Source organism: Otolemur garnettii, unplaced genomic scaffold (genome assembly GCF_000181295.1).
Source record: "Otolemur garnettii isolate 467f Iridium unplaced genomic scaffold, OtoGar3 scaffold00097, whole genome shotgun sequence".
Lineage (NCBI taxonomy): Eukaryota > Metazoa > Chordata > Mammalia > Primates > Galagidae > Otolemur > Otolemur garnettii.
In genome coordinates, this window is record NW_003852492.1 from 5,648,678 (window position 1) to 5,671,316 (window position 22,639).

General features: G+C 47.6%; 1 protein-coding gene across 6 annotated transcripts in view; it reads right to left on the reverse strand.

The window, feature by feature from the left end:
- The window catches only part of OPCML (opioid binding protein/cell adhesion molecule like), a 1,086,020-nt gene that overhangs the window by 14,235 nt on the left and 1,049,146 nt on the right, over positions 1–22,639 (reverse strand). For 4 of the 6 annotated variants that reach the window (XM_012808947.1, XM_003795915.2, XM_012808949.1 and 1 more), the window contains 3 exons: positions 2,210–2,347; positions 1,713–1,833; positions 1,029–1,180 (listed from right to left, as the gene is read on the reverse strand). In XM_012808947.1, the coding sequence (XP_012664401.1) occupies positions 1,029–1,180; positions 1,713–1,833; positions 2,210–2,347 (411 nt within the window). Of the gene's footprint in view, positions 1–122; positions 150–1,028; positions 1,181–1,712; positions 1,834–2,209; positions 2,348–22,639 lie in introns of all 6 variants that reach the window. The other 2 variants (XM_023516769.1, XM_012808946.1) reach the window with 2 other exon arrangements.

Genomic DNA, 22,639 nt, shown 5'->3' on the forward strand with positions numbered 1-22,639 from the left:
CTACTGACTACAGAGAGATAAATCAGGGAGGTGAAGCAGGCACGCCTATCTTTGAAGTAGCAGAAATTCAAAAGCACAGGCATTCAGGCAGGCAGAGGAAGGAAGGAACATGCTGTACCCACCTGCCACTGCTGATGAGGGGCTTATTTCTAAGACACACACAGCACAATGCACACACAATGCAGAGAGGAAACAAAAGACATAGATCACACATTTCAGATGGTTGGTGGACAAAGTTTAGTTAATGTCAGTGCTGAAGCTTGCTCAGGGTCTGAGGTGCACGTGGAAAAGGGGGCTACCTGTTCATCCTAGTCCTTAAATGCTGCCCTCCAACCAAACCTCAGCAACTAAACAAAAACACACACAAAAAATATCACAATAAGCTGGGCCCTGTGTGAGACGTTGCACAAGGACAGGACATGGCAGTTATGGGAAGCTGGAGTGGGGGAGAGCTGAGGGCTTCACAGGGGCCCACTGTGGGCCCTGGGATCTCTATAGGGGTGAGAGAGACCTTCAGAGAGGGTCTGCTGCTCTCACTTTGGATAGAACGGTCATCTGATGAGGACTCAGACTGCTGCTCTGTTCTTCCAATGAATGAGAAAGCCACATGCGCTCAACATGGGAAGTACAATGGCAGCAGTTGACTTGGCTTAAACTTACACATAACCCCAAGAATCATAGACCCTTATGACAGAAGGTTGAAATTATGTGTCCCCAGAGAACTTTAGATGGTACTACAATTGATCTGATTCATGGTCCTAGCATTTTTGTGCAATCACCATTCAATTTAATCCTGAAATTGGTTTATTCCTTTTGTAAGGGCAAACCTCAGTGACCGGGAGATAGCCATGCCCATGTAAGCATCACTGTGTCACATGCTAGGTAAATGACAGGGAGAAGTACTTCTCAAAGTGTGGTAGGTTGAGCAGGATGGACACAGGTCAAGCAGTTGGAGCCTTCCTCCCTCCAAGGTCCCCCAACTCCTGCAGGTGACTGAGCCCGCTGCATCCAGGGCCTCCTGCACTCACCATACAATGTGATGCTGGCGTTGGTGTTCCCAAGCTTGTTTGTGGCCACACAAGTGTAGTTTCCATAATCCTTTTCTGAAACATTGAAGAAGGTCAGCGTGGACATGTGGCCTTTATTCTCAATCCTCATTCCATCCAGGCCAGTGGCTAACCTGCAACAGAGAAGGTGCTGAGGGTCTGGGTCTGCTCACAGGCTGAGGCTGCAGACGGAAGGTACTGAGAAAACCCAGAGACAGTACAGTCTAATCCTGCAGGAACTCCGTCCTCACAAACCACAGTACAGTCTAATCCTGCAGGAACTCCGTCCTTGCAAACCACAGTACAGTCTAATCCTGTAGGAACTCCCTCCTCACAGACCCAGTCTGCAAACTCAAACAGCAAACATCACAACCTCCCTCAGGAGGAGGAAGGAAAGAATCGTAGTGCTCAACAGACTACATTTCCTGACTTGTAGGCTCGAAGACAGACAATGTCTACATGATTCTCAGGTCCTGATCAAGGTCAATTCACTTTGTCCACTTCCTACCTTCCTCCATTTTTTAAAAATTCTGGGTCAGAAAGGATCCTCTGTTAGAAAGGAGGCTGCCCTGGATTTTTGTCTTGTCTTCTTTCCCTTTTACTTCATCCTCCTCCTGAGGAGACTGATCCCTCAGAGTCCCCTAAGTCCCCTAAGTGTCAAGGTACCTGGTGTCTTCCTTGAACCACTGGAATTCAGCCATGGGGACCGCAGAGGCTTCACAGCTCAGGATACCCTTCTGACCAACTGAAACACCAGTGTTCTTGGCTCTTGATATATATGGAGGATCTGGGGGGAGGGGAGAATCCCAACACAGAGGGTGATTCCATGAAAGAGAATAAAGGCACAGTCATTTGCTGCGTAAACAGAGTTCTTGTGACAACCTTCTGTCCCAGGAAAATGACCATTTAATAGAAGCTGCCTGAAGATACTGCATTCATTCTAACTTCTTCTCCAGGCCTTGAAACCAGTTCAATTTTATCCACTCAGTGGAAGCTCTGATAGTCTCAGGAAGACTCCAGGGAACACAGGCCATGGAGGCCACGATAGGGCAAAGCAAGCTGATGGTGCTTTCCTGTTGGTATCATGTGGTTCATTGCCATCTTGTCCCCTTGGTCCCACACCCACTCCTCCCCTGGAAGGCCCTGGCTGCAGGTCCACTCACAGTTTACAGTGATTTTTACTTTCCGCACGTCAGGTGCAGCCACGTCGTTCAAGGCGCTGCATTCATACTCCCCAGACTGGTCACGTTTGATGTCCGAGATTTCCAGGTATTCATCTTCACTTACAAAGCCCTGGCCTTCTGGGGAGAAAGAAACAGAGAGAAAACAATAAGAAACTGTGAGACCTGGGACAGAACTGTGTTCACATCTAGAGGCTTTGCGGAGAGGAGTAGGGAAAGCCACAGTAATGGGATTTGACTAGCATGTCAAAGACCCAGGGTGCCATGTTGGCCCATCAGCATGGCGACTGAAAATGGAGAGTCTCTGCTTGGGTGTTGGGTCAAGTATTTTTGACCATATTGCTTTGACATTTGTAGACCATTTGATAAGAAAGAGATATTAAGGCTGGGCAAAGTGACTCACACCTGTAATCCTAGCCCTCTGGGAAGCCACGGCAAGAGGATGGCTTGAGCTCAGGAACTCCCTTCTCACACACCACAGTACAGTTTAATCCTTAAGGAATTCCGTCCTGCACTTAGGTGAATTGGGACCGGAGTTCAACACCAGCCTGAGCAAGACCTCATCTCTACTAAAAATAGAAAAACTAGCCAGGTGTTAAGGCAGGTACCTATAGGTCCACCTATTTGGGAGGCTGAGGCAAGTGGATCGTTTGAGCCTAAGACTCTGAGGTTGCTGTGAGCTATGATGATGCCATGGCACTCTACCCAGGGTGACAAAGTGAGGCTTGACCTCCCCCCTCCTTTTTTTTTTTTTTTTTGAGACAATTTTTCTTATGTGGTTAGTATGAGGATTAACTAAATACATGATAAATATTTGAGAGGATTAATAAGCCTTAACATTTTAAAAATAAAATGTTATGATCAATAACAAAATATAAAATAACTTCAGTAACATACTATGAATTATGTCATAATTTTTCACTATGTACAAACACCTTTATATACAGAATACATCCCAGTGATTCTGAACCTCACACCTATGGACTTGGCCTTGGTTCCAGGAAGTAGCTACTTTGTAGGACAAAAAAAATAAGCATTCTATAGTTTAACGTAAGTAAATGCAAAGTTGCTGGTTCAGTTTCAACCTGTGGTAGAGAAGATGGAGAGGACAATGCAGGAAGGACCTCATAGCTGCTATTTCATAGACGCTCAGTAAATATTTGCCAACACAAGATAAAAGCCACGGCCCCACATGCTGCATTTGCAGTATCTAGAACAGCCTCATGGATTTACTATCTGACTTTGTGGAGTACTGGGGAGGATTCAAACTTTGGTATTTGTGAAACTTGAAATTCTGGAGCTTCGAACTCTGCTTTACCATCAAGCTACCAGTGCTTGCGGTTGCAACCATCTGGCCCCTCTACTTTATCCTGTATCCCACTCCCTGGGGTTCAGAGCAGAGATAATAGATCCTCTCTCTTCAAACACAAATGTTCTGAGTCTGTCAAGACACTGGGCTCCTATGAAGACCAAGATGAAGGCCAAAGGGAAGGCAAAGCCATCTGCCGCCTTCTTTCTTTCTTTCTTTCTTTCTCTTCTTCCTTCCTTTGGCAAGATCATAGTTCGCTGCAGCTTTCAACTCTTGGACTCAAGCAATCTTCCCACTTCAGCCTCTCAAATTGCTAGAATTATAGGTGTGTGCCGCCACACCTGGCCCATCTGTGTTTCTTACAGACTCGATATATTTTTTATGCTCTACGTGTTAGGGCCAAATTAGTTTTCAGAACAGTAAAAATTACAATATTCCCACAACCCTTTGGAAACATAACTTGATCCAATGGTTCCTCTTTCGACCAAGTCTGGGTCCACTGCTGGTGTGGAGCAGGAAGGTCTGTGGGGGTCAGCCAGGACACCCTGACTGGGTCCCAGGTCCAAGCCTTGGGGAGCTTCCACTGTACCTGCCCATTTCTGTATCACGTACTTTCTGGATCTCACTGCCTTCCCTGCCTGTATCCCCACCCGGACTGTACCCTCAGTGTCTAGATGCTGGTTACCAACCTACTATAGAGATAAGTCACCTCAAATCAGCACCACTCTGGTAGGCCAATCTCATACAATTCCATGGAAGAAATACAGGTTTGGCCAGGGAGGGGAGTTCACTTGTAAGGCTGCCTTCCTGGAACCCAGGCCAAGTCCATAGGTGTGAGGTTCAGAGTCGCTGGGAAATCTAGCTGAACCCAAGGGAGGAGTAAGTGAAGGGTGCAGCATGGAGGAGCCCCTGAAGGGGAGAAATGGGACAACAGCCCCCACATTCCCTGCTAGGGATTGCAGTGTCTCTCCTGACTGGTGTTGCTGGCTTCAGATGGATGCAGGGATCAGAGGGGACACTCCAGAGCACAGGTGTCCTGGGGCCTGGAACAGGGACACACATACAGGGACCTCAGGGTGGCACTGCTGGGTCAGAGCCCACTACCCCATCAGTCACAACTATCCAGGCTCCTTCATATCCTAACTCCTCTAGTTTCATTAGGCAAAGGCAAACAGCACCTCCTCCTTTTCTCTTTGTTTCTCTTAGACTTACAGAATATCACAATTGAAGGGGATTCTGAGATGATTTATTCTAGGAAATTTAACAGGCAAAAAGTGCCAGTTGACCAATGTAAGCATGTTTAAAGATGACTCAGAAATGAAATCAAACGTGTTGAAGAGTAGGTGTGGTAGGAGGGGAAGCCTGGCCTTCTGCTGTGACGACTGCGTTTTCAATGTGCACTGCAGAGGACCGGCCACCAGTGGTCACACTGCTCTGAACACTTCCCCAGACAACCGGTAACCTGCAGAGGGCCCGGCAGGGGTTTTGGGCAGGGTGTCTGTTCCCTTTACCCAGGGGAGAACAAGAAAGCTCATGCTGCATGTGGACACCAGCCAGATGTCCTGACAGCCCCAGACGAACAAATACCATCTAACTTTGAAGCCCAGACCTGCACAGAGGGTGACATGCCATCAAAGAGGGCAAAGACCCCCTATTAGAACAGATCGTGCACCTTCCAGGGGGAATTACCAGACCACTAGCCACTCTCGAGAATGCAGAGATTTCTTTTCACTATCTGTAATGCTGTTTTTATGGGACAGTTACGTGACAGCAAAAAAGGGAGAAAAAGTGTGTTTCATGTTACATGGGGATCATTATGATAATACTACCACATTAAGTGACAGAATGAATTCTGTCAAGTTTTTTCAATAAAGTAAGAGCTTCTCTTATTTTAATTTGCATATAAATCCCACAAGGATTTTTTTTTTTTAATATCAATTCTAATTCAGTCGGCCTAGACTGGGGTCTAGGTTTCTAGCAGGTGCTCAGGTGCTGGTTCCACCATAGGAGGGGCTGGGTCAGGCCCACACTCTGAGGAGTGAAGCCCCAGACTCCACTTAGGCTGCATGGGGGCTCACCCCAAAATAGTAACTACCTAGATCTCTGAAGTGGCCAGCTGGTTAAGCAGATATAACTGAGTGCCCTTCCAGCTAGAGCCCTGTGGAGTCTGCATCCCTATAGACACTCGTTTTGGAGTGTGAGGTTCAGTGGGGTACACTGAAGCTGAGAATCAGGACCTTAGGGCTTCCTTTCCCATTCACTTCTATGATCATCCTACAAAATGTGAATGTCCCCAAAAGGGTTCTTTGCTGAGAAGTGAGAAGAAGATGTAGAAACTCTTCTTTTTTTTTTTTTTCATTATTATCGTGTTTTTTGTTTTTTGTTTTTTTGAGACAGAGCCTCAAGCTATCCCCCTGGGTAGAGTGCCATAGCATCACAGCTCACAGCAACCTCCAACTCCTGGGCTCAAGCAAGTCTCCTGTCTCAGCCTCCCAAGTAGCTGGGACCACAGGCGCCCGCCACAACGCCTGGCCATTTTTTGGTTGCAGCTGTCACCGTTGTTTGGTGGGCCCAGGCTGGGGATTCGAACCCGCCACCTTAGGTGTATGTGGCTGGCGCCTTAGCCGCTTGAGCCACAGGCGCCGAGCCTATTATCGTTTTTTTATCTGATTTTATTTATTTTTTAATTAAGTCATTCATACATAGATCATAAATACATTTATGCCATTATAGGATTCAGTGTGTTGATTATTTGTACAAATTGGAATGCTTACATCCTACTAAGCAAGACAGCCTTCACCACTTTTACCCAAATACAAGATTCAGATATTTATGCTCTACACCTGATAGATCCAACATAGATTCCTCTTCTTGGGCTCAGCAAACGAGATTTAGATGCTATTTTCTTTTCCTTTCTTTCTTTTCTTTTCTTTTTTTTTTTTTTTTGAGACAGAGTCTCATTCTGATGCCCTGGGTAGAGTGCCGTGACATTGCGGTGTCATCACAGCTCACAGCAACCTGAAACTCTTGAGCTCAAGAGATTCTCTTGCCTCAGCCTCCCAAGTCGCTGTGACTACAGGTAGCTGCCACCATGCTAGGCTAGTTTTTTCTGTATTAGAGATGAGGTCTCACTCTTACTCAGGCCTTCCTCCAACTCAGGTGCTCAAGCCTCAGCCCCCCAATATTCTGAACTACTTTGAGTGCCAGCTGACAAGTTTAAAGCAGTGCAAATTTGGGTACTAAATGTCTGAGACCTAGGGGGACATGGGGTGAATGCTTTCCCTGCCCTCTCCCATTCTGGCCACAGGGGAAAATTCTAACTCTATGCTGCAGAGAAAGGGGTAGGAGATAAGAGATGTTTTAATCCTCTTTGCCAGCTGCCAGGAAGCCAAACTGCTCAGGATAGAGTTGGAGGTGTGGGAAAATTGGGGTAGGGAGAAACAGATGGGGGAGACGGGGAGAGGAGGGAAATGAAGAGGAACAGAGGACCGAGGTAGCACAGGCCTGATAGCTTTGGAGCCACAGGAAAGATCCTGAAGACACATTCAAAGGAAATTTTTTTTAAAGGGCTGTAGAGCTATACTATTTTCTCTGTCAAAGATGATGAAAACAGAAACTCCAAGTCTTCTCAGCAGTTTTGCTTTATAGCAAGACGTCCTGTAGGAAACCAGTGGCATTATGAACCTGCCCTAAGCATTCAGCCATCCCAATATAACACCGTCATAAGCAACAGAAAGTAGATTCTAAACCTTTGGCAGAAATGCATAAAAGCAGGACTTATGTCTTTCCATAGAGGAATTGCTTCAAAGAAAGTCAGTTCAGTTTGACAGATTAGCACGATTATGATTTGCAAGCTTAAAAATGGGGCCGTTCATCTGGGGATGTGGGAGGAAGCCATCTTCTCGGAGGCGGGAGTCACGGCTGGGAAGAGGGTGGGTGACCTCTAGGTCCTGTGGGCACAGCGGGGTTCTTCTGTAGGAATGCATGTTCTGACCCAGCACAGCCAGGGAGCAGAAAGAACTTAACCTCATGAGCAAGGTCTACTCCCTCTGAGAAATGGTGGAAGAGACGGAATTGACTCAGGAGGAGAGGGGTCCCTGGCTGGTCTCCAGCCATGATAACACCTGCCGCTATTGAGTTCGACCTAGTATGAGCCAGGTGTTGGGTTGAACACTGGTGGTGGTGAAGGGTTGGGGAGAGATGTCATGGAAACGGGATCTTTCACCTTGGTGGTCTGCACTGTCATGAGCCCAGAATTCAAAGCAGTTTATATTTTCTGTTGCCCGAGGCTCAGTTTTTCAATGTTTAGTTATTTCTAGATCCCTCAAGTAAGGTATAGTGGGTCAGCAAGATTGATGATGAGGGCCTGAAGAAACCTAAGCATTTGGTGAGGAAGAGATAAGACAGGAAATCCAGGGTGGAATCTAGAGGCTTCCTGACCTACTTCTCCTTTCTATCTCTGACTGTCCCGTCCTTCCATGCCGGCTTTATCTCAGCCATCATTCTTGCATCCACTTTTCCCTTCTATTTCCTCAGACAATCCCTTAGAGTTACAAAGTTGGAAGTACCATGAGGGGTCAACGATTTTAGCCTTCTACTTTGGGGGACTGTAGAAATTCTGCAGAGTATCTTCTCTGTGAATATCCCCAGGGACAGTGTTTGGAGGCAGCCTGTCCCTGTGGTAGACTATTCACATTGTTAAAAACGTCATCTCCAGAATACAGCAATTCTTGCTTGGCTTCTTCCTTTGAGATGATTAAAAGTCACCTCCTTGTTTGGGCAGAGCTCTATCTAGGGAAGCCGCCCTGTGAGGTTAGATGCCTGCACCTGCCCCAGTGTTTGCCAGGGGACCGAACATGTCAGGAGGTGATGCACAGGGGACTGTGCCTGAACTGTGCTCTGTGGGGGAGATGAGAGCAGAGTGGAGAGGCTGGATTTTAGGAAGCTTTGACCCAACAAGGAAAAGAAGAACAAGAACAGAAGAGAGGACATGGGTGGTCAGAAGGAAGCCGGTGGGAGAAGGCTGAGTGTGGGCTCGGGAGTCTGTCCATTTGGCTCAGATGTTGGGCTTTCTGGAAATAATGAGTTTCCTGCTGCCCAGCAAGAGGGACTATTATAGATGATCTCTGTCCACCTGAATTTGGAAACTTGGGATCGAATGTCCGGGTGATGATTGTGAGAATGGTTCAGGCCTGTTAGGCCACAGTTAGGCTTTTTAATCCAGGTAGAGAAAAGCTGTTTGCCCACTCACCAAAGCTAGGCCGCAGCAATTCAACCACCAAGATACAAAGATTTTACCTCCATAAGGTGTGTACCATGGTTAGAAAAATGCGGCCTGGCAGGCATGTTGTGCATTTGCTGAACCTCCTGTCCTAAACTTCTGGAGCGAAAGAGGGCCACAGGCAGGAGCCAGCGCTATCCTGCCCACCTCCCCGACCAGTTCCTGCGCTTGGGGTGTGTAGGACCAGGTAGGGGCTGTCAGACATTCGGTGGGGGAGGCAGAGGGAGATGCCCAGCCCTGCCACTCATCCTTCTCTCTGCCCCAGGATTATTTTAGCCAATAGAATGTACTGGTAATCACAGAATGAGCTGTGAGCAGATCGAAACAGCTACTTTACTGCTGTCGAGCTGAACTGAAATCTGGGTGTGGAACCCAAGGCTGATGGGAGGTTCTTGCCCCTCTCCCTGTGAACTAAAGACAGCTGGACTTGCACAGGGGGTGAACTGGGCAGGATGCTCAGTCACAGGCTCAATAGCAGGTGGAGAGCAGGCGCTGTGCTGTCATGTGGAGCCCAGGGGAAGGAGAGCCCAGACCCAGGTGGATCAGGAAGGGGGGGGTGACACGGGAGTGATGTCCTATTGCTAGATGACAGCCTTGTCTTTGCCTAACTAGGCCCAATGGATGCCTGAGCAATCTCCTCCCCAATGGGGGAGGCAGGGTGAGTGGGAGGCAGAAAAGCTGGTTTCTAGCAACAGAAAGGGGAGGAAAAGGGTTTTTCCTTTCTTCCCAGAGATCTCCTAGAATCCTCCTCGATCATGAATCTCCTGATACCACATCCTGCTTCTTTCTAAGGACAGACACAGTAGAACCATGCCTAGGTTTGGAACTGGGGTACGGTGTTAGCATGGGGGACACGGTGTGGCTCACATATCCTGGGGCTTGTACTCTTGGCTCCTCTTCCTACAGAGCGGTCACCCCACTGTGCTGTCTAAATCTCAACAGCCCTGAGTAGAAATCACACCTTCCCTTCATTCCCTGCTACGGCCGCCAGAGTGTGAGTTAAACGTACATGTGTTCACACCATGCCTGATGGCCAGAGGCTTGGGAACTTGGAATTGTTACAGAACTCCCACGCTGCTGCGTCCGGGCCAGTCTTTGACCCCCGCCCCTACCACCTTATGACAATCCTTCAGACCCTGCTGGCAACTGGCAACTCTAGGCTGCTCCTCCTTAATTAAACCAAGGTGTGTGGACAGCGGTACATTGCAAACTTCTTGCTCCCAACTCCCAGATTTGTCCCCTTCACTGCACTGGAGTTAATGAAAAGTATGATAAACCCACTGTTTCATTTCCCCTTCATTAATACAAACGATTGAATTGTGTGGAAGTCATTCTAGTTTGGAGACTGAAACCCTGGTCAATGTCGCCCTAGCCGGCAGTGACAGAAGCCCTTTGTCTTGGGCTCAGGCAAACTTGTCCAGGCTGAGGCCATCAGGTCCTGCTCCCACCAGGCATCCGGGGCTGCCCTGCTGGCTGCCTTCCCTAGGGCTGACAGGAAGTTGGGAAATAACAAGATCCACGTGTTCCTGTGAAAGTTCACTGAGCTTCCAGTGGGGGAGGACTCCATTAAGAGCAGTCTCCATAGCTGGGGGCTCAGAGGGATTCCGTGGCAGCAGTGGGGTGAGTTTCCTCTGTCCTTCCTCCAGGCTGGGGTGATGGTGGCAGAAGCCATGTTAGAACCTGATTTTCCAGCTGGGGATAGCTGAGGGTGAGACAAAGAGAGAAGGTCTCAAGGGACCCGTCCTATAGGACTGCCTGGAAAGATATACACACTGGGGCACTTCAGCTCTTTGCTAGAAGACAGCCAAAGATGAGAGGACTTAGAGGGTTTGGTCTGGTGGATGTGGGCAGGACAGCAGAATGTCAAGGGGCCTCTCTGTAGACAGAAAGCCCCTAGGACAGAAACTCTCATTCCTCGTGGCTCATCAGACTCAGCAAAGTAGCACTTTGAAAACAGACACTAGTGTCCATGGCTACAGATTGACTGGATTGCCTGGGGAGAGGCCCAGGTGTCCATATTCTCTGAAAACATCTCAGGGGACTCTAACGCACAGTGCGGTGTGGAGTGCCAGCATTGGTGAGTTGAGGAGCCCTGTTTCCTTCACTTTCCCAGGGCTAGATCCACCTGTGGCCTGACTGGCTTCCCTTCCTGAGAAGTCACTTGGGACCTAGGACTATACAAGGCCTGTGAGCCTCTCAGCACATGCTCAGACCTCCTGTTGCCTGTCAGCTCCTGTGCAAAACAGACTGGCCTGATGTTCACACCAAAAGCTTTACTGCAAGTGAGGCTGGAAAAGGGGACCTGGCCATGGGGTAAAGTGAATGACAACGAGGGTCAGGTGACAGCTACTCCTGCTGTCCCTCAGTCTCCAAAGACCATGGATTCCACAGACACTGGAGCAAGGAGCATGAAGATTAAGAAGCTGCTTTCTAAAGCACGGTGCTGACATGTGCTTAGGTTGGCTTTATAGCCACTTTTGTTCACTTTCCTGGGATGGGTTCATTCTGAGTGGGAAGGACAGGGATGCGGGACTTTTGCAATCTTCTGGTGATGATGCCGACCCCCTGAGACCGATTCTGAGTGACATAGAAAGAGGGTGCCTGCGAGGATGAGGCCAATTCCTTTTGCGTGGAAGTATGTGCCAGGAGCAGGGGTGGAGAGAAAAGAAAGATGGGGGGAGAGACAGATGGGGCAAGAGTGAAAAAAAGGGGGGAAGAGAAAGACAGAAAATAAGGATGTAGAAGCAGAAAGCTGAAATCTCTTACAGGCAGGCAAAGCTTAAATCCATTTGATGAGCTGAGTAGTCTCTTTGGGTTCAACAAGACGCTGACATTTACGTTCTAAAAAGTATTTAACTATAAACTGAAACAAACAATTCTGACCAAAACAACGTAGCAGTGAAAGAAAAAAATCATTATTTTTAAATAGCAGAGTTACTTGAACAGCTAACTTATTGACAAAATGTTTAAGTGCATTTGGAAAGTTTTTATTTATTTTACATGTTTTCCTCTTATGATTATTTCACTTGAAATCAACAGGGTTATTTCAATATTAATGACTAAAAATAAAGTGAGTGCTGAGCAGCAAACTACTGGTTTAAAAAAAAAAAGCTCAATAATTTAAAAACAGCAACAAAAAACCCTATCAAGGCATTGAATGAGATTCTGCTTTCATCTGCACGTGTTGTTAAGAATGTTTGAGCCGCAGCAGGCCTGGCTAGTCACCCATGCGCAATTTTTTAAACCGATACATTAGAGGAACAGAAATGTCTTATGCCACAGTGCGGTGTGCAAATAGCCAACACCGTGTTACCTGAGGGCGCTTTGGAAAAGTGGCTTTTGAGCCCAAAGAGGACTGCAGGGTAGGAATCTTTGGGAGGGGAGCAGTGTACAAAATCTTCATTTACTTAGCACATCAGACTAAGTGCTTGAGCCCTTGCTTGCCTTTAGGGAAATTAAAACTTTGCTTCTAACATCAACCACCTCTGACTCGTTTCCCTGGGGATTCATTTATTTGTATACCGACATCAAAAATGCCTTTGATGGTTGTGTAAGTTGGGTTACCTTCCAGCTACATTTTCCTGGGACCATCTCAGCTGCCACCTGTCTTCCCGACATAGTTATGAATAGTCACTTCCCACTCTCTAAACTACTGGTTTGAGTGATAAAACAGGCAGCCGACATGCTTCCAGCCCGTTGCGAGGTCTGTCATGGGACTGGGGGGCCTGGGCTACTGCTGGCATCTTACTCTGCACTTGGGGTTGCCTGACACTCCCATGTTTTAATCTAGCAAGAGGCAGTGGCCCAGCCCCAAGTAGGGTGTGGCCCTCTGGTGCAGGACTCTGCTGGACCCTGGACCAAGCGTCAAAAAAGATTCCAGGTGCTATCTTTCCCCCAGAGCTCCAGGCCCACCAGCTACACTGCTCTCTGGGGTGACGTGTAGAGGGCAGCTGGTTGGATCCCAACCCACTCAGAGGCTGGGGACAGCCAGGATCACGGCCTGCCAGGCTGCAAACCCAGCTGAGGTTCCAGGGCTCCTCCTGGCAGACCAGATGCAAGCCCTGTGCCTTTCTGGAATGATCTGGCTGGGACAGCCGTAAGCATTTTGGGGGATATTGGAGAAATGGCCTTTTGAGGAAAAGCTTAGTCCAGTTTCTGCAGCTGAGGCCATGGTGGCCCTGACTCTCTTTCCTTCCTTTTCTTTGACTGTCTTTTTCTCTCTTCCTATATCATTTCCCGACAGCAGAGCAGCATGACAATGACAGCAACTATCAACATTCATAAATATTTCCAAAATACTCATACTGGCTTCCAGGCCAAGTACCCAGCATCCCAGGCAGCAGGAGCGGCAGGCAGGCCCCAAGCTCAGACACCCTGCACACTCGGCAGAGCAGAAAGGGCTGAGCTCTGGAGCGTCACGGGGCGATAACGGCGTCACGCATTGCGCTCTGGCGTGTGCTGACAGCAAGGCTTAGGAGCCAAGGGCAACATCGGTGCTGTGGTGGGGGAAGGTCGCTTTGGAAACTTTCCTGTCAAGGACTCTCCTCCCTGTGCTATTCAGACCCAGTTGGTCTCCCTCTTACCATCTGACCTGGATGATGATTAAGCTGACCTCTCATCCAAGGTGGGAATCTTTCTGGATATTTCTGTTCTCTCTCCTTAGCCCGGTCACTTTAAAAGTCACTTAGTGCATGAGAACTTGTACAACTTCATGGCAATAGTAGAAATAATGGAGAAAACCACTAAGTTAGAGATCAGAAGACCTGGGATGTGATCCTGATTTTGTCACACTATGTTATATGATTTCCGGGTCTTTAGTACTTTACACCCTGATTAAAGTTTTTTACTATCAAACATAAGAAATGGCACTGGATGAAGTCCAAGATCACTATCCATTTCAGTGTTTTATAACCTTTCAAAACCCCACTATACCATCTATGACCAGGAATCTTAAACAATTCCTTATGTTCCAGAACTTTGATAAGCAGAGTTTGATAGACAGAGTCCCAACCCCCAAGCCGAGGGCGTGCGCACTGCAGAGCTGACCCAGGCCACCCAAACTTTATCTGAGGTCTTGACGATGCAGACACAAGAATAGAGACACCAGCACAATTTCAAGGTAGCTGTCATCTGTCATTGTGCTTTAGCTCCTTGGTGACAGGGAGGAAAGAGAGGTTTTGACAATTATGAAGGACTGTGTGTATCTGAAGGTAATGTCTTGCGTTAATGGGGGAAATTAATTCCTTTCCTTTCCCAGACTCCTATTCATGTAGATTTTGACAAGTAGCTGTTCTTCTGTCCCTCCCCGCGATGGGGAGATTGGAATAATGTGTTATAGATGTAACTAATCATCCACTTATATGATTTGAGGCCCATTTTCGTGGGTCTGAGGGTGCCCTCTAAATGCAGGAAAATGATGCTTCTCTCTACTTTCTGCCCTCCCCTGCCTTCGCTAAAAATATTCTCTTCTTAGTTATATGTCTCACTTCACTAATCCTTCCCAACCGGAGAACAGCTAGAGAGACAAGGGGACGCTCGTCCTGGGAGTGAGGGCCACGCTGGGTATTACTCCCCAAATTTCTCTTCCATATCCACTATTGGAATCAACCTGTGGCTACAGAGCTCGGGTCCAGCAGGTTCTGAGGGGCCCAGCGGAAGGCAAGGAGGTCGTGATTTTTGTCCTTGCTCAGTCACTAGCCAGCCAGTACCAGTGAGCAGGCCCCGTGTCTGCACAGTGAGGGGGTCAGGTCAGCTTGTTTTGTAGGTTCCTCAGTCACTGTTGTTCTTTTTTTTTTTTTTTTTTTTTTTTTGTAGTTTTTTTGGCCAGTTCTGGATTTGAACCCGTTATTTCCGGGGGGGTTGAACCCTATGGGGTCGGTGGCCTACTCCTTTAAGCCACAGGCGCCGCCTAGCCACTGTTCTTGACAGTCTTTCTGGCACTGTAGATAGGGAGTCTATACACTTGTCCACTGTCCCTGGACAGTACCCCGCATTCAACTGGGGAAGTGAAGATCAGAGGTGAGAGTTCTGGTTCTGGAAGCCAGACTGCTGCTGCGTGCATGGTAACATGACCCAGAGGCTCAGGCCGGAGCTGGCCTGCCTGCCTCCCTCCCTCCCCTCCCCAGGCCCCTGCTGTCTCCTGCACCTCCTTCCAGCCACCTGCCTTTGCTAAGATTCCTCAGTGGTCACTACCCTCAGGGCCTCTATCCAAATTACCAGATCTTGCTGGGAAAGAAAGCAGAGTCCTGTAGATCCCGAGATGTTTTTCCCACTACCCCAGATGAGCTTATCATTTTTATTTCTGCCTTCTTAGCGGACATGATGGAGTCTCTGTCTTCATGGCAGACAGTGTCAGTCTGGGAGAGAAAGACAAAGGAGGCTTGTCTTCCACAAGGGTGACTAAGGTCCCACAGAGCAGGCCTGAATGGCTAGATCCCAGACAAAACGGGGCAGTAGGAGGGGGCTGCTGCACTCCCAGTCACACAGGACAGGTGTCTGCAGTCTGGTACTGAGATAGGTGGCGCCAAAGAGGGAGCTTCTGCGGAGAAACAGTCCCAGTGGATAAGTCACATGACCTTGAGCCTACACTTCTTCATCCTTAATTCTAAAGCCCCTCCAGCAGTTTTAGAATATTGTACCCTGGGAGTAAGTCCTGGTATTAATGTAAGTAACAGTGTGGTGCTTACTGCTTTCTGCATATTATACACACACACACACACACACACAGACACACATGTGGTATGAAGGTGTATCAGAGAACCATTCGGTAGAGACAGCAAATGTAGAGACGTTCTTTCCAAACTTGACTCATCATTTAGGAAATAGGACTGTGTGAGTAAAGTTCAGGGCCAATCGGACTCTGTGTGTGTGTACTTGGGTACATGAGCCAACCACCCCGGGCCTCTGGCTTTATCAGGGATAAAAATAAAGTTGTGGAGTTATATTATTCCTAAAAAGTGTTAGCTGTAATTTTTGATGGTCAGTAGCTGGTTGGAAACATGTGATCCTTCCAACCATCAGCTCAAAGTGGGTGCGGGGGTGTGTGTGTGTAGATAAAAATATAGCAAAAGAAGGAAGAAATCTCACCTAGGATTTCATGAGAAGAGACAAGGGGTAAGAAAACCCAAAGAGGCCTGAGCTTGGCAAATCAGACGGCAATTCATCTTGAGAAGAAAACAAGCTATATTTACATTATTAAATCACAATTACAAAGCAAATCAGCTGCAGAGGAGAAGAGACCATTTCCATCAATTATTACTGAACTGAACATAATTTTTCAATCATCAGCAGATTGTAAATGGGGGCTACAGCTCATCCCGGAACTGTCCTATCACAGGAGCTATTAATCAGGTATTAACTTTGCAGAATTAGCAAGGACACCAGCGAGATGGTGCGGGAAGAAGGGTACGGGCTTAGGAGGGCACAGACAGCTCTATGCCCGAAACGGAGGCATAGAACATTCTAGAAAGCTTGGGGACAGCCCCTTGGGCAGCTGGTGCTGCTTCTGTGTTGAAGAAAATACTTCGGTATGATGTCTTTGTTTATAGAGTCAATGTATGAACGGGTGAAAGTGAACAAAATGGCATTATTTCCTGGTATTTAGTTCTGCAGCCCAAGCGCCGTGATGATACTGGTGGGCCTTGGGACCTGACTGTGCAGGGACCCTGGGTGGGGGTGGGAGTGGAATCAGTGCACCAAGGTTCCTAAAAATCAGGGGGCTTCAGCCAGAGTGGGAAGTATGGCCACCTGCCCCCCAGATCCGCATGGAAATCTGGAGAGTGAGAGCACACAGAAAGGTCTTTGGGCTCCCTCGGGGCTCCTCACAAGACTAGGTAAAAAGTTCTATCAATTGAGTGCCTTGCAAAGCTCCTCTGCTTTCTAGCCTCCTCTAGCCGCCATTTGTTCAGACTCTGTTCCCCCTATATGTTTACACAGTATGGACTAGGATTTGATTCCCCTAGACCGCTTTCCTCCCATGCTGGACTCCACACCCCCTCTGCCCTTGTCACATGACGAGTTAATCTTCCCCAAAAGGGACCGATATTCTGTTCTCAAAGCTGTAGAAGAGGGAGGGACTGGGAGGCCTTTGCTCCTCCCCAGCCCCCCCAAATAGGCCAGGCTTTGTGAGTTCTCCATTCTTAGCTTCTTGCCCAGGGTTGTTAATGACTTTTGTGTCATGGGGTCCAGAGCAGTTGCTAGGCATCCAGAGGATGGTTACCATCCAGGCTTTTGTTTCAAAGAAATAAGCAGAGTCTAGGCTCATGGAGGTGGGCGTGGAACAACCTGGGGTAGGGGGGAGATGGACTGTCGGGAGCTGCCCCCCACCAGGGGCCGACTACCTGTTCTTTTCCCATGCCAGCCCCAGTAGGTGACCCCTACCTCACTGATAATACAACTGAATCTACCCATCCACCAGCCCTCCCTTCCTCCCGTCCTGTCTGTCCCTCCTTCCTTCCCTCCCTGCCTGCCTGCCTTCCTTCCTCCTGCCTGCCTTTATTCTTTCATTTAATAAACGTTCATTGAGCTCTTAGACAATGAACCTACCTCTGAGGACCGAAAACTGGAGGCCTTTCCAAAGCGTTCTGTGCACTCTAGTGAAGAAAGGCCAAGTCCCAAAGCTGGACTCAGACAGAATTCCTCCCCAGCCAGATGGGCAAAGTCTCAACACATTAGCTGCAAACCCATTGATCATTCTCAGAACTGAGTTTTATGGCACAGAATTCATATGTGGTACTCAACCCACCTCCTCCTCCTTTCCCCTAGAGCCCTCTGACTCTGTGTGCAGGTCTCTATTTAGATGCCACTTTTCAGGGATGCTGGTCCACATTCATACTTCTTTTTTGATCCTCCAGACCTCCTTCTCACCCCCATCTTGGTCCTCCTTTCTCTCAGAGCACCTGACACTAGCACAGGGGTTACACTAGCTGTGCCCTTGACTATAGCTTCTGGTGGAGGTGGCCAAGGGGAAGCCAGGCGGGTGATCAGAGGAAGAAAATGGTGAGCTGAGATAGGGATTTCCCCGCAGGGTCACCTCCCTGAGTCACTTCCCCAAAGGACACGGCTCTTTGCAAATCAGCCACCCAACACCACTCCCTCCTAGTTCTAGTACCTGCCTGCCCTAACACATGGTAGGACCTTGAACTACAGATGTGAACAAATATGAAAAGCAAGCCCATTCACTGATGACTCAGTCCTCGCCTGCCAGGAGCATCGACTGTCTGTGCGGTCTCCCTCTTCCCTGCCCACCCTTTGTAACTAATTTCCTTATTAAGCCTGGCTAGGGTTGCTCAAAGTTGAATGCACCATCTGTTTCCTGCTGGGGCCCAACCTGATATACCTTCCTCGACCCTGAGGTCTTTGTTAAATGCCCTTCCTCTCTGGTCCCGTAGAAGCTGCATTTATAATCGCATTTATCACTTCGGAGCAGTGATCCTCAATCTGGCGGTTTTGCTCCCTAGCAAACATTTAGCAGGGTCTGGAGACAGTTTTGGTCATTGGAACTGGAGCCCAGGGAGATGTGCCACTGGCGTCTAGGGATCAGAGGTCAGGGATGCCGCTAAGGGCACTGCATGCACAGGTCAGCATCCCAGAACAAAGAATCATTTTGTACCCAGTGCTGTGCATGTTGGAGTTGGGAAAGTTGCATCAGAGCTTTGATGAGTGTGTGTTCCCCGGTGTCTGTCACTACACAGAAGGAAGCTCAGTGGATGCAAGAGCCGTCTATTCTGCTCCCCGGGGACTTGCTGGTGCCTGTGCAATTCCTGACATGAGATGGGGCCTCACAAAAGAGCTGCAGAAAAACAGAACAATGAAAGCAGCACCGTCCTAGCCTTCCCCGTGTGTCCTGTAACTGTCTAGTGCTGAGGATCAGACTGATTATTCATAACTAAATATAAACCTAGCAGAAAATAACCCAACGAAGGGATGGTGATTAAACCTCTCAGCAGGGTTTCAGGGAACGCTTAGGCTCTGTTTATTGTGGGAGGGTGTTACAGAGACAGGGAGATGAGGCTGTAGAGTAGATGGCACTTGAAGCCACCTTGAAATAGTCGCATTTCAACAGGCAGAACTGTGGTGGCCTTTGGGGCAGACACACAGGGCGAACAGGGTCAGGGGGCAGGAGAACTTCTGAAAATTGGTGCTGCTTTTCTGGGGGAAATTATTAATGACTTTTGGTTAGTGGGTCCTGGTTCTAGAGGAGGAGACTGTCATGTTAAATGAACTCCAGGATTCTACAGTCACATGCCAACACCTGTTTTCACATTGGCCTCCTCAGCGCAGTTCCTCCCTTATACAGGATTAGTGAGAAGAAATGCCTGCTGTGTGCAAAACGCACGCTAGGTTATGTGCATGTGTGTGTTAATTAAGACACCAGCACCGGCAAATAGACATCACTCGGTGAATAGCTATTGACTTGAATCCTCCAGAGTCCATCATTTCCTAACCAGTCTCATGTGTACGGCCTGTAATTTTAGATTCCAAATGATGAAAGGATCACCTTTAGCCTCTTCCTAGTTTTACAGATTCCACTACTTCCAGGCACTACCTTATTCTTGGGAAATAAGGGCTGAGTACATCAGCATTTGCATCCAAGTCCCAGGAGAAGTCAGCAACAGAACTAACCTGAAAGGGCTGCGTGGTGGAAGTCTGATCGGGAAGGGTGAGGATGGGTGCTCAGTGAGCCGGAGCCCACCCGTTCAAGTTCAGGCTTCAGTGGGCTAATATCTAACCAGGAGCTGCCCAGATGTCGTTATCCTGCCCGGGCAGCCCGTCCATGGCAGGGACGCTCCACTGCGTCTTCTACACGGCAGCTCACTGTTATAGCCCCTGGTGGGCTGGGGTCAGGACTGGGAGCGGACAGTAAGAGGAAGCCAGCAGCCCCGAGGCTGAGATTGAACAGGGTTTGGTTGCTTTCTGGGACCTGTTAAATGGGCCCCGTGTGGGGGGTGGGGGAAGGGGCTTTCATTGTCACCCAAGCCTGCTCTGTGGGGACCAGGAGGGACTGACTAGCAGGAAATCGGCACCAGCACAAATTGCCTCATGACTCTGAGGATGTATATTATCTGCATACAGCCAGTGTGCACACTCCCTAGACAGGATGTGATTTTCAGTCTGAAATGTCAATTTATTTATTTTTTCAGCAGAGTTTAATAATCATGCACTGACCCTGGGCTGAGTACACATGTCGGAGCCTTTGCCAGTCTCACATTTGACTCACCCTGTTTCTGGAAGACATTTGTAATTTTATGAACAGAGTGTAACACCCTTATAATAGAATGTATCACATAACCTTGGATATATTACAGGTCGAACCCTGTCTCCTAAAACATAACATTGGTAAATGGTCTGATCTAAATCCTAGGCTCCTAATAGCAGCATTGTAAAAAAGTTTCACATTTCCCCTCAACTGGATCCTCTGTGAATTCAGCATGAGACCAAACAAGTCCCTTACTTTGCAAATGACCGTACACTGGGTGTCATACTCGTCAGGTGGAGACCTCAAAGATGCCACCTGGCTGGTTAGCCTGAGGATGAGCTTGGACTGTCCAGTGAAAGAAAAAATATATTGAACCCAAAGCGTCACCTGGTTCCCAGAGGACTGTCATTCTGGCATTGGATGGTTCCCTATAAGTCATAACCACTTCTGATAGGGCAGAAACAAATAGGACCTCGGGACGCTTTGGCAAATGGTAAACCGGCCACCAGCAAGATCCCCTTCAGATGGCACTCAAGAGCATGACTGTAAGTCCTATCTCATTAGGATAGTGCTTGTTTCTAGCTGTTGATCTATGATAATTACAAGTGCCACACCTTTTACTTTAGAAAATGTCTCAGGTTAAATAATACATTGTATATTCATCCCATATTTGAAAAGGTCCCAGACTCAAAAAGAAGTCCTCTAAGTGAAAATACCTTAAGGCAATTAAATACCGAGAGTCCATCTTTCTTGGTCAAACCCTTTCTGGGGCAAATTCATTCATTTGCTCATTCACCTATCCATTCCATATAAAATATAGCCTCCCACACACGCTGTAATCTCTGCCCTCTGCCTTCATGGAGCTCACATGTTTATGGGAAGGACAGTCATCAGGTATGTGCTGGTGGTTCGTGGCTATGAAACTTAAGTAGTGGAATCCTCTGCCTCTCTCTCTGTCACTGAGGTCCTATATTAGAAAATTATCAATGTATAAAAATGAGCTACTTTTTTTGAGTAGGGATGGGAGGCTGTGTAGAAACCGAGAGTTTCGTGTTCTAATGCTCATTATCTTCTGCTCACAGCCATTCCCGTCCTCTCCTCCCTCCCTCCCTCCCTCCCTCCCCCCTAGAGACACCTACAGGGGTTCACAGGAAGCTCTAGGCTTTTTATGAACTATTGTTAAGGATAAATAGTTTCACATTGTTAAGGCAGCACAGTGCAGCAGCGGAAACAATACATAAACATACGAAACTTTAAATAACAATGAAAAACTGAACAAGTCAGAATAAAAGAAAGGATGTCCAAGGCCTTGAGAGTTAAATAGCTTATAATTCTGATAATTGCTAGAGGAATTTTAAGGCAAGAGAGGTCACACTAGGCAGGAAATTCAAAATTTATTTTTAGTTAATTCTTTTAGAATTTAGGGATTTTAATTGGAAGAAAATTCCACGTATCTAGTCAAATAACCTCATGATCCATCCTTTTCATTTTCAAGTGTGCTGTTGTCAGTAGCAATAGGGAATCACTGAAAGGACTCCGCGTCTTCCTAGTAAGCCCACAACCACATCATTCATCCATTTAGTCAACAAATTACAAATGATTCCTCCCATGTTTCATGCAGAGGTTGATGAGGGTGAGGGCCCAACTAATTTCCATCAAGAAGCAACAGAATTCACCCAAAGCACCAAGTGTGGGAGAGAGAACAATAGTGAACGTGGAAAGTGCACTTGTCGGGGGAAGTTACCAAGTGAATGAGAGGTAATATGGTTGTACTGTTCAACTGAGTCCAGTTAAAATTATTTAAGTATTTAAACAAGGCTTTTTACAATGCTTTGTTTTTACAGTTCTCTGGTTAAACAAAACCTTATTAATCAGGATCACTAATCTGTCCATGGCTGTGTTACATAGTAGGACTATAGATACATCAGACAATCCCTGCAGGGTGACAAAGGTGATAATGCCAGAGTGTGCAGGAAAGAGGTGCTGTGGCCTCAGGGGGCAGGCAGGATGGCAGAGAGCCAGACTGGTGTGGACACTGTCCAGGAGGAGCCCAGATAGGAGCTGAGACCCTGAGAATGAAGACAAATTTGCACAGCTATGACATTTTGGAAGGACATTCCGGGCAGCCATGTCAGGAAGTGCAGAGACAGGAGAGAGTTGGCTGCTCTGAAACACAAAAGGAGCAGGGAGGCTGGTGATGGGTGGGCCAGTGGTGGGTGGCTCTGATCAGCACCCTTCCAGCTATGAGTAAGGCAGAAACACTAGGTGTGAGACATGTACCCTGCTCTTCAGAGGTTACAGCATGGTCATTGAGTAGGGACACACACACTTTTATACACATATAGCATTAGTGCTAAAATGACTTATTCTTTCCATAAATATTTATGGAGTATCTACAATGTCCCAGAGACTGGCTAATTATGGATGCTACTGCAATGAATGGTAGAGAATCATTGCCTTCTAGTGGAGGGGCAGATAGTAAACAGATAACTAAATAAATAACACACATAACAGCTAACAGTAAAAGGACCGTGAGGAGAAGCCAAAGCAGTAATAAGAACTAAAAAGTGTGGAGTGATTACAGTGTGCCAAGCACTTGCTATGAATTTTCTTGTTTCATTTGCT